At 39.7% G+C, this 17,316-nt stretch overlaps 1 protein-coding gene across 3 annotated transcripts in view; it reads right to left on the bottom strand.

Moving 5' to 3' along the window:
- LOC135162349 (homeobox protein homothorax) overlaps positions 1-17,316 on the bottom strand; it is a 291,410-nt gene that overhangs the window by 128,721 nt on the left and 145,373 nt on the right. For all 3 annotated transcript variants that reach the window (XM_064120707.1, XM_064120709.1, XM_064120708.1), the window contains one exon: positions 11,070-11,180. In XM_064120707.1, coding sequence (XP_063976777.1) covers positions 11,070-11,180 — 111 coding nt within the window. The remainder of the gene's footprint in view (positions 1-11,069; positions 11,181-17,316) is intronic.

Here is a 17,316-nt window from a genome sequence, read left to right as displayed (position 1 = left end):
GGAAGGTCTTCTTTAAATGACCAAATACATGAAATAACCCAGTCATCAGCCACAATCAAACGTATCAAAGTGAAAAGCCTCTTATCTCGGTTACATCTCCAGAAGTTTCCTACAGCAGCGATGGATCATCTTGACGATACGAGAATTATCGTTTCATCGAGGGGTTAAGGACCTGTCGGGCAATGACAATGCAAGAGGTAACAACATCAATCCAAAGGTACCAAAGAAAAAATCCTCCAACAAAAATGCAATGCAGATTCAGGCAAAACCAGAAGGTTAATAATCTCATCTTTCATTTGATTTTTTTTTTCAGTTTCAATTTCCTGAGAAAATAACGACTTGACTGAAAATATGAAGATGATTATCCCCTGGAAACGAAAAAAGTCAACATTAAAGGAAGGCAAACCAGACTTGGTGCGTTAGTGCTATCCAAATATGGTGTTGATGCACCATTGGTTGAGGTCTCGTTTTGTCCTATACCGGAATTTAATACTCTGGCAAAGTGTAACACAAACTTGGAGTGATTTTTCGCTGTGTGAAAGAAGGCTGTGCGCATTGAGGGGCTGTGGCTTGAGTGGATAGAGGAGGGGTCAGTTGAAACCAAGGCAACAGCATTCCATCAAACCAGCCACCATCTTATCTACAGCTTGACCCCTCGGGCTCTGGTGAGAGTCTCGGTGGTTAAAGGATGATGCACTTGAGGGATTTCTAATCTTAAAAAATTGAAGATATGATATTATTCAATGTATCAAAGAATATCAAAGCTTCAATTCCATAGACCCTGTCCACAGTCTAGATGAGTCTATCAATGTATATCATAAAAAGATATCGATTAAAATTGATCTTCAGTAGAATAATTTGGTTTTTGGCTCTGCATCTTGGACAATGATATTGAAAGCACGATGACAAGACATTTGCCGAGTGAAACGTAGCCCCGAAGATATGAGAGAAGTGAAATTTTCTACTGTCGACGTATCTGGTGCAGCTGCTGCTGTTTTGTCTGGCAGTGTGAAAGACCAAACGATTATCTTCCTCTCCCTCCGTCACATCGAATAACTATCCCCTTCTCCCCCACCCCTCCCCCAAAAATGCTGGTTGTGGGGCGCTATTTTCGGAAAGTTTTTTCATTTTTTACGTTCAAATATGTATCCATCGGGGTGGTACGTCAACGCTTGTATTCAACAATTGGGGTGGAAGATGAGTGTAGCAATGTCACTGAGTCATTCGCCAATCTTCTCATACTCGTGAAACGATTTCTCAAGAAGTAAACACTGAGAGATACGCGTAAACACATTTAACAAAAACAGAGACTCAAAAGACTTTTTGCGAAATCCCATTGAGTATAATTTCTCAATAAGACTGCAATTTTCCAACGAACAAGTTATCTGTAGTAATGACAAACGATTTTGTGACGTCACGATTTGGGAAAATATTTCTCTTGTTATTTCAGAAGTTAATTGTCATCAAAGAGCCTTTTTAGAGTCTTTTCCGTGGAAATTTCCTGGATTATCGATTGGTGAGATTAACGTACCAATTTTCCCGCGTAAAATTCAGGCAAAAATTACACGAACTAAAAAATTTCGGGGAATTCCTTGACGAATGTAAAAAAAACTGTACAACAAGACGTAAAATTGCATTCAACGAACCATAGCCAGAGGGAAGCACTTATGTTCCATGAGTTCGCTCAACTCTTTTCGCAATTCAATATGTGCTCACTGGCCTCACTGGTCGCTGTGGGGATTCGCCTCGTCGCTGATATGTAAAGTATCGGTATTATGTATTTATTATAATACATCCGTAGGTTATAAGTAACCCGTGCACATGCACTCGTGATTATCCATGTTCATGCTATATGGAGTGGGGGAGGGAGGGATGTTTTATAAAGCCTCGGAGGCGAATGAGGGAAAGGCCTGGATAATCAATTTATCACTGCAGGTGCTCGATGCATTAGCATACCCCAACGACGCTTCTTCATCTTCTTGTCTCTCTTTCTCTCACACACTTGACTCCTCACATTTTCCACATAAATTTTACTCCTCTCATTTTTAAATGCATTTAATCCCAGGGTGGGAGTGTCAACGGCTCACGACAACGAAGATTGCGTGCAATGTCCGTGAAAATTTCACGGGATACAAATGACTATTTCCAACGTTGAGACGTTTCAGGGACATGGTGGAGGTTAATGTATAACACTCTCCACTGGATTATCTTGTCGTTGGTGTGGTGAAGTGACTTCCGGTTAATACTAATTGTCAGTGAGGCTATCAATTTTGGAGTGAAATGGCCTTTTACACGATGAAATAAATTGTAAAGTGGAATACGGAAGATGTGAAATCGATTCTCAAATCTCAAGACAATAAATCTTTAAAGGGGGAAAAGAGGGATGGGAAGGGGATGGTTGAAGAGGTGGAGAAATTTGGGCTGAAAAACACTGGTCATAAACCCTTCTCAGCCGAGTAGTTCTCGACATATCGGATAAACAGTTGCTGGACTTCGGCTGTTACGTCATAATTTGGGAAAACGTTTTGGTGGATATCTCGGGAAATAATGATAGTAGAAGGGTTTTTTCTTCTTACATTTCAACGAAAAATTTTCCGGACTTGCAAGCGAAGGATTTCCGCCAAAATGGTGATTTTTTTCTTCAGTTTAAATGCAGAGAATAGAGTTTAAATCCCACTGCGGTAAAGGGTTTATGGAGAAAGCGTGAAACTCAACGCCTTCAACCCCTTTTCTACTCCCTATCATTGAAGTGTACGAGATGCATCCATGAAACGTGTATAACCCATTCAAACGCACGTTCCTATATTCTGCATTGGTTCACTCGTGTCCCAAGCAATCTGTTGTGGCTACTCGACACTCAAGTGGTGCTCTTGTGCGTGTGAGCCCCCTTTACATTTTCACTCACTCCTATATCGCTTCTCGAGTACCTTAGGACTTTGTTATCCGAAGGGCCACCCTACACCGATCATCATCCCTTCAGTTTCAGCAGTGACTAATGAATGAAAATCCAAGAATGAAAGAGGAGAAATTTACCTCCCGTGAATTTCTCTTTTTCAGTGACTAATCATTAAAATATTGGCAATTTTAGTTGAAATTTCCCGAAGAATAAGACAATTACACGCAAATTGTCTTGACGGTCGTAGTTAGCAACCACCCCCTCGGCCAATTTAACTCCGTGTAATTAAATAGCCAGCATACCAATCAGAATAAAACCGTATCCAGTGAAAAACAAAAAGTCGCAAAAATTCGGTGAAAAAACCGCAGCCTGAAACTTTTAAAAGAACCAGAAAAACAGTTCCACTGAGGCGAGAATAAGAGGGATCCGCTAATTAACGAGCCGGAGGTGTTGAAATCGAGTCGCAGTATTTCACCGAGGTGTGTGTACCCATTCCAAAAGGAGAAGAGAGAGAGAGAAAGAGAAATGAATACGTGGGTGGGTAAAGAGGGAGAGAGGTGGGAGCCTCGTGCCATTGGCTTTCGATATGGGCCAGGGACTTTAGTATTGGTGTATAGATTTCTCGGGACACTGGGAACTAATAGGCGGGGTGAGAAACATGCCGCCAAGGAGATAAGAGGTACCTGGGGGTCCACGAATAATTATTTCTGACGACGGTGAGAAATTGAAACGTCTCAATTACCCGAAAATTTCACTCCTAAACAACTTCTCCTAAATATAATAGGATAACTGTGACTGCAGATCACTTTTGACTTCGTCAACCGCCGATTTGAGAAATTTTTGAAAATAATACAACAAAATAAATATTTTATAGAATTTTTTTGTCTCGATATATCTGCAAAAATTATTTACCAAAATTGGAATGTCACGACTAAAGTTAAAATGTTTATTATTTTATATCTCGTGAAGGAATTGTTTAAGAACGTGGTACTCATGCTTCGTCTCGCCTGGTGCCATTTAAAAAATGGCTCCGTTCAGTTAGGAAACCAATGGCTGACCATGAACAGCCATTTTCCACTTCTCCTGAAGCCAAGACATTAACACACGAACATTTGTGATGTATGTGAAAATGGAATATTTTGAATTACCCGAAAATTTCACTGCTGAGGAATTTCTGGAATATACAGGTGAAAAACTGTTGCCAATTTCGACTTTACCGATCAACGATCCAGGAAATTCATGGTGACCATAAATAAAATGGATTCTTGCTACGATCTTCTCTTCGTTCTATAACGACTCCTAAATTTTATCCGAACGGTACCGTAATTTTTACGCGACCACTAGACCAATTTTCTCTTTTGTCAAGATAAAATTTCCCTAACATACAAGGGAATTTCTCCACCTCAGAATGAACTTTGGCCATTATATATTAGTAATTGACAAGTGTCGGGATACAAGTGAGGTAACAATGACTCATGATCCACATTTACGGTACGTCAGGGTAATTTTTACGGAAAATTTGTCATCGAGCAAAATTTCCCTCTTCCAAACCCACCCACCCTCACCCCCACATCTGCTAAACTCAATTTTGTATTTCTTCTGAACATCGATTTAACTCGCTCTCACGTATCTTTTTCTCCCGTGTGACATATGGCTTCAGCCTCTCATGTCTTTATATCCCCGACTCGTTCGCGCAATTCTCAATCTCAGTGATGTACCGCTCGAAGGTAAATACAAGGTAAGAGGGACTTTGAGACTCGGCAATCTAACCGGCTTGCAATACGCTCGTTGCATCGTTAAATAATACCCCCGCTGCCCTCCCCCTCACCAACCCAATGGGAGCCCATCAATGGTAATAATAATACGATCACCCTTAGGCTAGGATCACACTGGTGGGGATTTAAAACCAAATCGATTGGCTGTTCTCACGTTCAACGACATCCGGCTTGTGATTTTTTTTTTTTCACTCGGCATCATGTATAAATCCATGTCGGTACCAAGTACATGAATAATTTGACCCCAGGGGAAGTGAAAAAGGAACGTATATCGACAGACACAAATTTTCTCACTGAGCGGAGCCATTTTTAAAATGGCGGCTGACGCGGGAGAGAAGTGGGGATGGGGTGGATTGACCAGCTGTTGAACCGCCAATTTCTAAACTTTCAACGATGACGTCATAATTTGGAAAAATATTTTTCTCACCAATTCGAGAACAAAAAGACCTACAAGGCTTTATTTATTTATTTTTTTTCATTGTAGCGGAAATTTACCGGACCGTTGAATGATGAAATAGGAATTTCAATTTTCTCCTTTCTTTCCATCGACTTTTGCTCGTGAGATGGAATAGAGGATGTATCCTTAAATAACCTCAACTCATCTCTCCCTCCCCCTGCCCCCCCCCCACCTTCTCATTTCCTCTGTACACGTTAAATTTGCACGCTCAACATACAGATCCACACGCACAGCAAACGGGGGTAGGGCAACAGTACGCCAGGGCACCTCTCTTCATTTTCAGGCTGTCAAGAGCAGAAGAAGATTTGGTCTGCGTTTGACAGCTGCAGGGTCTGGGTTGGCTGAACGGATCGTATATACTCGGCCTATACGGCTTTTGGGGAAACTCCAGGATAGGGCACTACCAAAACTCACCCTCACCCCACCCACCAAAACTACTCCCTCACCCCCTCCCGCCCCCCTGTCCCACTACCCGCGACCCTATACGCCATTGTCTGTCTCATTTTTGTGTCCTGCAATTTTATTCATTTTTTTTTTCATTTTTTTTTTCGTCCAATTCTTTTTCTCCCTTTTTTATTTCAACTCATACCCCGAGACCTCTTCATGTCTCTCGCAACCCCTTTTTTATTTTAAAAAATTCTATCGTCATGGTATCGTAACGCAGCCAGCAGGGGTCCTAGTCTCTCCGTTAATGCCGCATTTTAATTATTCCGTCGTTTTGTTGTTTTTTTTTCTCTTTGCTCTTGCGGAAGAATTAAAGTGGATTGTGGGCGGGGGTGAGAGAGAAGTGGTTATCAATCATTTCCTAGGGATGAGAGAAGGGGTGGGAGGGAGGGGAAGGGGGGCTAGTGTCCAGACTCCTCCGCAATGCTCGCAAAGAAGAATATATGGAATTGTTCCCAATTGTAAATATTGTTCAATATATTTTTTTATAAGAGTACGACCAGACGAAAGGACTTTATAGAACAATTTTTCTCCGTGCGAATAGAATAAATTTTTTTCCAGAATTTGACCTAAACAATAACTCCAACTAAAAATTATCACGTTTTGATTCAATACATCAAAAGTCTTTTTTTTTCTCACCGAGAAGTTTATTATTTTAATTTTTTATCTGTGAAATTTTACGATCATCGAAGAATAATTCAGTGATTTATGGAAATGGCTGTTGTAGAAAGAGAATGAAATTTTCCTAGTGGGGGAAGTAAATTTGGAGATAGTGGAAAATGGAAAATGCGAGTAGTGAGAGAATCGGCGAGAGGGACGCAGATGCACCGACGGGTGCTGTTTAATATCAGGGGCCGCACATGGTTCGCAGGAGACACATTTCACTAATATTGCACTGCAGTTGCCTCTGTCTTCGTTTTACATATCTCATCCGGCATTAATATATTCAACACATATGAATATTATGCTGAAAGGAGGGAAAAGAGGGCGGAGAAGGAGGAGCGTATACACTGGCTAAATCATTGTGCCTATCTCGGGTGGGGGGGATTTTCCCTTTCTCATACCCCTTCGGCACTGGCTTCACGAAATCTGTGGCTTTTCATTGTTCCCACGGACTCGTACCTTTGTCCTTTGTGACTCTTCCCTTCTCTGTGTTCAAACTCAACAACTATGGAGGTATGTGGTTTTTGGATAAAGGAAGGTAATGAATGCCAACGTGGGAATCCAATCTACGATAAGTTAAAAGAAAGAAAATTTACTTTTTTTTTTCATTTTTTCAAAACAATATTTTCGCACCCGAATATATCCATCGTTTTTTACAAAGATGATTGCCAAGAGCTTTGTGATAATCCTAAAAGGACCTTATGATGACAAACCCTTCGATCTTGGGAAGACACTTGTTCTAACGATCTGTGGAAAACATTTTTAAAGATCATCTGAGAACACTGGAGGATCCCAAATTCGATAGCCGAAGAGTTCAATACTCAAAACAACGTTCAAGAGTCGAGAAATTTACGCTTTCACAGGAGAACTGGTTCCTGACGATCTTTTAGAAAATAAATTGCCCAAAAGATTCTTTTGATGAGCTTTGACAGCCTAAGAGTCAAAACAAAAAAATATTTTTTGTCTTGATCTGTGTTATCGCAATTTAGTCGGAATTAGAAGTCAAAAAAGCAATTGATTTTTGTGAGAAAACGAATCTTATCTACTATTGATCTTCAAAAAATTTTTATACAACCGATGTCCATTTCCCTTTTTTTTCATTCCCTTATTTCTTTTGTAAATTGACAAATCTATGGGACACGTGCAGCCTGACGTCACATGCGTGTCCATCCACCTCCGAAGAAAAAAGGTACCTAGAGGATTGAGGGTGTGAGTTGCTGGATAAAATACACGCGGTAAAACGAAGAAGAGTGAGACAAGAGAGACTGCCGCCTGTGATGGATCGTCCAATCAGTGCCCGTGAGATGGAGCACGATGAAGAGAGTGAAACGGGGGGGAAGGAAGGGATGGAGACCAGAGAATTCGAGGCCCTCTTCTCGAGATATACCTTACGTACATCGTGTGTGCGCGAGCGCTGAGGGAAAGGAGAGTGGAGGTCATGGTCGGGTCGGTTGGCCGCTAATCGAAGAACACGTCGTGGCCACGAGGAGAAAAAAAAAAATAATGAAAGAAAAGGAGGCGAGGATATTTTTTTCCCCTTTGGCATTGTCCGCCATTGTGTAACTCGGACATCAAAGAAGTTCTGAAAGACGACAAATATTTTCATAATGGATGAAGGAATTGTTGGAAAAAAAAAATCATCATTTTCCCAAGATGATTATTTTGAAGAGTAAATGAAATTATTCATGACTAGAACTCAAATTTGAAAGAAGATGGACTACTTTAGGTCCTTTGGATCATGAAATATCGGTGAAAGTGTAAAGCGAATTTCTCTAACCTAAAAATTTTTTGTCTCCCCTCAAATTTCCCAGTGAAAAATCTTTGAAAATTGACGACATAAAGACATTGATGACCAGCTCATGGAAACGTAAATTTTCTCGACTTTCGAATGGCGTCGGTCACATTACCCTATCTATTTCGTCAGCTGCGAAATTCAAGAAAATGTCACCACTCCACCCTAACCTAAAAATCAAAATTGTACTGTAGCTGAGAATAATTTTTAAAAAAATGAATAAACGCTTGGATTTACGCGGTACCGAAAGAAAGGAGAATGAGAGGGCGGGTTAACAATGGCCGCCAACCAAAACATCCGATAAATCTAAAACGCAGAGGCCCCAGCATGGACCTCAAGCCCCGAGGGGTTTTAAACTCACAATTCTATCTTTCTCACTCACTCAGGCTACGTTTTAACCCACCCTACGAACGAAAACGAGTTTTCCCTCCCGTCCAACCCTTACATTACGGTACCACTCGGAGGGAGAGTAGCTCGGACGTTGGTTTACGGTGGTTCTGTGTGAGTATGTGTTACTCACGAAAAACCGAGGAATTTTCACGTGTGAGTGAAACTTCTCGCTCTCTCCTCATCTCTCCCTCACTTCTACACTCTTTCTCCCCATTAAAGTGGAGGCTTACGATGGCGTATGGTGAATATACGTGTGTGGAGGTAACGAGATCACCGATGTTGCGTCCTCGAGTAAATTTCACCGAATTTGTTTGCGGTTTTGCCCTAATTTGTTTTTCGAAAACTCAATCTGCAGTTTTGGAAGTTTTTCGCGGGTAGGAAAGGGGGTGAAGATGTGGAGGGTTTTGGGGACGCAGAGTCATTATTCGCGGTATTAGGACAAGTTCAGATGTTCCATTTATCGACGCTCATCGCACACCAAACGGAATGTAAATATTTTCGATCGAGAATCAATACAAATTGGTTCCCGATCAGGGCTTTGAATCGGAAATTCAACTGGCTAACTGAAGAGATAGTTCTTATCATGAAAATCCTCTGTTATCATCGAAAAAACAACGTTTGAACGGCTTTTCTCGGTACCAAAATAATGGAGAGGAGCAAAAACGAGATGAAAAGACTCCGCGAAGATGAGCTGCAGTTGGATTTCCAGTGGGCGGAAGGAAGAGGACCTGAGCGAACCGGTGAGAAAGACTGAAGCATGTGTGTATGTACGTATATGTGCGTGCTGGGCTCAAGGGTGAGGAGGTAAAAGTGAGGGGAGGGAGAGAAAAAGAGACTGAAAGAGGACGGACAGGTTGGGCTGCGCGGCTGAGAGAAACCCACCGGTGCCATGGTTACCGTCGCATTCCCGCCTCAGCCAGGTTACCATGGTGACTATAACTCCACCGTGCTCGCCGGCTTTTGCGCGATAGTGCAAGCCATACGCTATTTATTCCATTTTTTTAAACATTATTGTGGAAAATTATATATTTCACGATTATCATTTTTCAAAATTCCCGCCAATTCCGCACGTTAATTGATTCACAAGTGAATGAAAACTTCTTGCAGTAGTCAGATTCGAGGAAAATATGAGTTTGGTTATTCGACTGATTGAATTGAAAAATGAAAACAAAAAATTATTTGCATATTGAAAGTTTTTTTCATCAGTACTGTAATGTCTAGTGGGTAAAACGGACCTTTGACCATGTGATGACATAAAAATTTCCCTCAGTTTCAGTTTGAAAGACAAATGGATAATAGATCTCTCGTTTGTTTCTAATTTCACGGTTTTTATATTACCCGGGGCAGTAAATGGTAAATTACACACGCTGGGGCGTGCGTTATCTGGATTTTACGCATGTCTTAATATAAATATGTGGGCTAAACATGGGCAGTATAGATTTTCTCATTTGTGTCGTCATAGACCATGCCGCCAACTCCTTTACCGAATAAAATAATGAAATTATACGCGGTCTTCCCACTCAAAAGGACGTTCCACATCAACTCACTTCACTCAATATTTTTTTTCTCTCTCTTTGAGCAAAATGGATTAAATAATTTCCCAGAATTCGAATTTTCAAGTTCCAAATTGTTTCCACTTATCGGAAGATTGACTGCTTCAAAAGGGGTTTATCACGTCGCAGCTAATTCTGCAGCTATTTTCGTAAATATGAAGGTATCATTGATCGTCAACTTAAACCAAAAAACCAATGATTTTTCAATTTTTCGCCCTTCCAAAAAAAGCCTGATTATTGACGCATGAATAAACAAATGTGGTATCTCAACCGAAAACTGTCGGTACGTGTCTACGTGGAAAAGAACACTCGTGATATTGCGATTGGTCGACGGCGTCATACAGTATCAATATTTATTCAACGGCAACGAATGCCCGAGGCACGATTAAAAGTTGTTTATACCATAAAATGATTATTCCCACCCACTAGCCAAACACGCATCTACTGTACAGCCCGCTGTTTCCATTTCCCAGTACTGCCTCGTTATTCCACCAACACGTAAAACTCATGGTTGATGTTTACTCTCTGTGCACTTGCATTTCAAAGTTTTGAAATTAGCGGTGAAGCCGAGAGAGGAGAGAATAATTAATATGAGGACCAAATCAATTAGCTAATTTCTGTCATTTCAGTCTCGAGGAAAATTTTCATTAACACATTTCAAGCATTTTATTTCAACTACTCGAGTATTATCATTACTGTGAGCACAAATTTGAGAGTGATTTTGGAATAGAATTTTTACGGGACTCCAAGAATTATTTTCGATAGTTTAATATTGTTCTTTGAAATTTGAAGGATTTTTCGCATTAAAAAAATGACGTGAATTATTGTTTACTGCGTACAGCAGTAAGGAAATCACTCAAAAATATAATTTACGAAATTATCTGAGTGTTAAATAAATGATTGATATTAGAAAAAATATTGTTTAGTAAAATCCTGGAGCAATTATATCCAATTTATTATTTGGCCCAAACAAATGCAAGTGCACTTCGATTTGAGAGTAATGTTTCTGGTTTGATAATTCATAACAAGAAATACTTATGTCTTAATCATATTCCCGAAAAAAATTGTAATAATTTGATCATTAAGAAGTGAGACTCACCAGGGCTGCCGAGAAAGACGGAAGAGTAGAGAACACCACGTCTCGCCGCATCACTCGCTGCTCTTTGTGCGTCCGGCGGCGAACTCCATTCTCTACGCGGACACCATTTGCCTGTGAACAGAAATAAAAATAAAAATTATCAACAGTTCCACCAAAACGATAAATAAAGCATTTGGACAATTTATCAATTCAATTTTCGTACCCAGAGAATCACTGCTATAGCATCCATCGAGGTGTCGATTATTATTTTATTCGCACTATTAATACTTTTTATTCATTATTCACTACAGTTTTTAATTACTAAATTAATCATGCATTAACTTTTATTTTAGTTTCTACGAGAAGATTCTAATGGAAATGATTTAGCAAAGCGAATTTAAAATGCAGGGGATTAATTCTTTTTTTAAATCGTTATTTAAACTAACACGAGGAATAAACGTCTGACCCTTACGAACTGCTCGAGCAGACTAATAACTGATCGCAAAGACCTAATCAATATCGTCACCGATCGAGGGGTGGGGGGCTTAATTCTTTCTCGCCATGGAGTCATTGTTGATGTTTATATTAGTCCTCTGGCACTTTCTACGTGGATTCGCTTTTGTACGGATAATGTTATTCAATAGTTCTAGATAATGAAGGGATATAATTCAACAGATTCTGATGAAAATTGATGTATTTTTATAAATTAAAAAGTGCATTATTGAATTATTTTGAAAAATGTCAAGGGAATATTTGTTATTTAATTGAAATGAATATTTTCTGCACCTCTCCGTTCAATACCTGAATAATTAGCTGTCACGTCGACTTGATTATTCAATTTTTCTCGGATTTATGTAATGAATAATAATCTCTGTATTATTCTCGTTAATAAAAAGCCCTGCTTTATTTATCACCCATCATCTGACATTTAACTCTCTTCCATTCCCCCGCAGCACGTATTTTCATTCTCAATTAAATTCCCTTCCATGGCAGGATGAGAAACCAGTATTGACTTTAATGGGAATAATTGCACAATTATGATCATTGTGTTTGAGGAAAAAAGTATACTTTGTAATAACGGTAGGGTATGCGGTGACGTCAAGACGTCAGTTGATACGACACCTGTGAAATGAGAGATGGATATAATCGGGTGGAAAATTGTGAAGAATTCGTGGCAAGTTTTTCTGCTCCATTTTATTTTACTTTTTTCTAACTTTTTTTCTATTTTTAACGATGAAGTGGGAATTCTCGAATAGAATCTAGTAAGTCAATAATTTTAGCGAATTCCAAAATTTTTCAGATCCAAATGGAGTCATCTGCGCTTATCTCGGTAATGAGAGATTTAACGGGAAAATGTGACTAAAACTTTTACGTTGAGAATGAAATATTCCAACAAAAATGTGTTATCATATTTTCGGGCAAACCCCCTCGGTACTGAAATAATTTCGTAATTATAAAAATATTCTTGAAATATTCCCGTTTCCATCTCCAAGCGTGTTGCTTGAAAAATAAAAACAATAATAATTTTTCTTTGCCATACAGAATTAGTTTTATCGTCTATCCAATGAAAATAAGATCCGCAAAATCGTAAAAGAACAAAAATGAGTGAGTAAAGCTCGACCGAGAGAAAAAAATCTCCGGCAAAATGCAATTTTCTTCAATTTTCTTCAGATAAAAAATATCTCTTTATCGTCTTCAGAATAAAAGAAAGCATTCCGAGAACAATGGCAATTTTCTTCTCGTTTCATACCTCTCATTTTTCCCCTTTCTTTTATTTCTTCATTTTATATCTTATTCAAGAATATAATTTTTGTGGTGGGAAAAAGTCGCTTGCTATATTTTCAAGATAAGACTGTGTAACGTTCCTTTCGCTTCAATCTCTCCCTCTCTCTCACTCACTCTCCCCCTTCCACCGGGTTCTCCCTATGTAACACCGTGGAACACCCTCGCTCACCCGTGTGAAATTACTTTGCTCACCGGCTTACTCTTATATCTCCCCACACAGGAGGGCCCACACCCGTTGTTTTTTTTATATATATATTTTTTGTTTTTCGTGTTTTTTCCGCCACCCCCGTGCTCCACTCTGCTCGTGTATCCTCATTCGTGAGGGGGATCCTCCTACGTTGTTGGAAAAATAAAGTGCATTTCTTTCCTATTTTCCCTGCCACGAAAATTGCAGTCGCTGGTGCAATTTACTTTTCCATTAATTTCGGGGAAATGTTGAATTTCGGGGAATTTCAACGGGGCACGGGTGGAAGGTTTGAAAAACACACCCTTAACAATTTTTTGCGATTTCTGTTTTTTTTTTCTGAGGGAAAACGAGCGGCATTCATAGATTCTCCATTTTTTAATTTTCAAAATATTTATTTGCCAGAACTTTATAAATATTTTGTCTCAATGAAAATTTAAAAAAAACAATAGCTAATTGTTATTCACCAGAAACAAGACTATAGTGTTTTCTCAACTGTTGCCCGATTATTCTATTTGTTTAAATATATGTTGAGAATATTCGCAAACACCTATTGCATCATCGAAGACCCATAAATAGTCCATAAAATTAATAAACTAAACTCTGTCATAACTCAGTTTAAAATTCAAATGTTGTCCCCTTAATCCATTCGGGCATCTTCTCACGCAAATTAGTTCCAGGAAGCAAATATAGCAGTGACAAAATGTGGCAAAATATCCAGGAAGATCAATCCACTTCTACGAAAAAAATAAATAATCCTCCGTTCACAAATTAACGATCAAAGTGGACACCTTTTGTGGCACTGGGAAGAGAATAAGCAGCCAGAGTGTACACTGTATCTCTCCTTTCCCTTTTTTTCTATATTCACCCGGACTGGCGTCCTCCTGGGCATATTCCCCCGACTTCAGGTCGTAATTCATTTTTTACGAGAGCACCAGTATCGTGCGAGAGAAACCCAAAAGAGGTTTCACCCACTTCTGATTTATGGTGTAACGATTAAATGCAGCTAAATTGTTGAGGCCTAGGATATAGTCCATTTCAACAATGTTAAAAAAAATTATGTTGCGTCCTTCGAAGACACGTGGCTAGACTTTCCAATTTTCTGGGGTAGTATCTGTTTCTATCTTAAAAGACATAAAAGCTCAAGATTTGCATTTTTAACCCGGAATTCGATTAGTTTCGACCATGAGAAACTAACTGAATGACTTCAGTTTCCCACGAAGGCCAGCTGGTGACTCAACGATCCGATTTTGATGAATCAAAAACGATTGCAAAGGATAAAGAAATACCTTCAAAATGAGAAAAAAATCATCTGAATTCACTCAGCCGATCCCAAACTATCACTGACCCAAAAAACATGAATTTTGAAATCGGCAAAGAATCGGTTCAGAGGAAGTCTCGTTTGGTCAACGATATCTCTCGACCCACCGATGCGATTTCAAAAACTCAAAAATCACCTGAAACCGTAAAAAACAGAACTTTCCGATGAATGAAAATTTATCCAAATTCACTCAGCCGATTCAGTGTAATTGAAATTAACAATCGATGTGTTTCAATTGATAAATAGTGAAGAAAAAAATCGCAATCCCAGATACTTTCTCAATAAAGAAATTCTAAAAGCGACGATTTGAAAGCCCATGCCAATTTATAACTGTCACCCAGTCGTTGTGAGCCGTGTTTCTGAGTTTAAAATAAAGTCGACAAGATTGCCGAGGAATCGGGCGAGACACTCTTGACGGATACATGACGCGGTCATCGTATTCACGTCCATCCAGGGATACGTAAACGTCAGATAGTCTTTTTGAGAGGTTAATACCGCCCCGAAAACTCGGTAACAAAGCATGACTGTTATTACACGACTGTTGCACCTTGAATTCTCAATTTACCGGGCATTCATATCTCATTCTTGCGGTTTTAAAATTTTATTATCGCTGGAGTTACAATCCGAATGTAATCATCTATTCTTAATTACGGGTGTTGGTTCATTTGATTTGTTTTTTTTTACCAGCTGGAGGAAGTGAACCACAGGAATGTGGGGAATGTCAAAATGACTGGTAAATTTCCCACGGTAAATCAGTTTCACGGGGTTGACGGGATGATGCTTATGATTACAACCTGTCGCTTAAAGGCTGTAAATCTTCGGATCCATCTCGGGTTTTTTTGGGTTACAGGTAAAAGGGGGATCACTGTGACCCTTCATCAGGTCAATATTACGTCATCACTGTGTTGAGGAGTGAACACGAGAAATTATGGAATTATTTTCAGGCCATTCAATGCGTTTTTGCTAGATTTTTCGATATAAAAACGGTTTCAATACGCTCGTACTGAACTTATTAATGAGTGAGCATGCGATAAAAAGTCTTGAACGCTCCTTTGTAGCAAATTTAATTGCCCACTAAAAAGGTTCCACCATATTTAATAATTAAATACTTTTAAAAATATTTTGTCAACGATATTAAGTCCTTCGTAGTTTAGTAATTATCAATGAAGAGGAAATTTAATCCATCGATTCAACATTTTTCCCCCATTTTCAACAGATTATTTTCACGACTATCGATTGCAGTCGCTCGTCGCACGAATATTCTGCAGAAAAAAAAATTCAAGCCCGAAAGAAATTCCAGGGATTTTTGATACGTGTTTGCCAAGTAACCCCATCTTCTCGCTATAAATAAATCAATATAACCTGCTTCCACGGCACCCCAACAATCCCCAGACGTAAGGAACTGACGTATGAGTCTCGCATCCACCCTGTTTCAGTGAGAAGGCCACCCCGTTATTTCACAGTTAGGCTCACTCCTCTCTTTCTCACCCCCTCCCCCTGTCTTTCTTTACTCTTAACACCAACATCGCTCTTCCACACTCTCTAAACGCGCGCTCGAGTCTCTGGAGATGCTTTTGTCTCCTGCAAATGACTTCCTGACAGCTTGAATTTCCACAAATTTTGTTATTCAAAAAATTGCATTGTTTATTTCTCTTTTTGTGCTTTAACTTTTGAATTTTGCATTCCACACGTTGCAATGAAAAATTGGCTTAGGCAGAAAAACCCCAAAATTTCTTTTTACTTCTCGTAGGGTTTAAATGACTTTTCACGACTTGAAAAAAAAACCGGAAATTATGGTTTACAAATTCACTAGTTCTTGGCGAAAACGAAAAAAAAAACCATTCATCCCAATCAAATTGATTCTTTGCATTAAACCCACCCAATAAATCTTGAACCCGTCAGTTGTAGCCATTCGACCTCTACACAGACTCATGAATTCGAATCGGAGTCAGGAATTTACGCTAAGTGCACAGTGCAGTTCGCTATACGGATCGGTAATTCGGAGAACGTGGTCTCGGTGTCCCGGGGGGTCGTAGGTCGACCGGCAGCGTGCCAGAAAGCGCAAGTACGACGAATAGACTGAGCGAGAGGTGGATACACCACAATCTGTCTCTCTTACACATGTTAGAGCCACACCACCCTCCCACCCAACCGCCCACCGCTCCCCGGACGATTCGGCATTTGTAGCGCTAATTAAACCTTGCGCGCGCGTGTCACGAGTCACGATTTGCTTTCCGGTGACGTCATCCGTGATTCCTCTCGGCATTGTTGCGTATGTGGGACGGCTGAGCTGTGTGTATGTACGATCCCTTCCCCTCACCACCACCCACCGCCCCCAGATGCTCCGACAAACCTCGCGGATGTTCATGGGTCAGGGGATTTGAACACCCAAAAAACATGATTCATCATTCACGTGGACTTGGTTCTGGTGGATTTTATATTCGTTTAAGGTAGTGTGACTGTGGGTGTCAGTCTATTTAGTCACAAAAGTTTGAATGATACTTCACACTGAGAAAAATATCATTTTGCCAATCAAATTTGTTTTGGATAAACAAATGCCCGATATTTTCTTTGGAAAATTCGCTTTAAATTCTTGGAAGAAAAGAATATTTAATTGGCAAAATCATCTTTTTCTTTTAGTGCAGTGTGACTTGAAGAAAGTCGCGAAATCGTTTGGAATGAGGATTTTAACAAGATTTGGATCAGGCAGATTCAGTCTTGCATGAAGTGGGAAAATCTACTTGAACCGTATCAGACTGCGCGTGAATCAAGTAGGTAAGGTGGTCTGCACACTTCTTGGCGCAACTACTGAATCGATTCCCGCGGGGAAAAATGTCTGTATGACGAGGATCTTTCAGAAATCGAAAGAATCCTCGAGATATCTTCGGGAGATCTCGGCAATCCCAAAAGATTCATTGGAAGTTTTTTGGAAGACAATTTTTGTCTGGAGTCTGGAGATATACTTGGAGATTTGGAAT

Source organism: Diachasmimorpha longicaudata, chromosome 5 (genome assembly GCF_034640455.1).
Source record: "Diachasmimorpha longicaudata isolate KC_UGA_2023 chromosome 5, iyDiaLong2, whole genome shotgun sequence".
Taxonomy (NCBI): Eukaryota; Metazoa; Arthropoda; class Insecta; order Hymenoptera; family Braconidae; genus Diachasmimorpha; species Diachasmimorpha longicaudata.
This window is presented reverse-complemented; position numbering and strand designations above follow the sequence as displayed.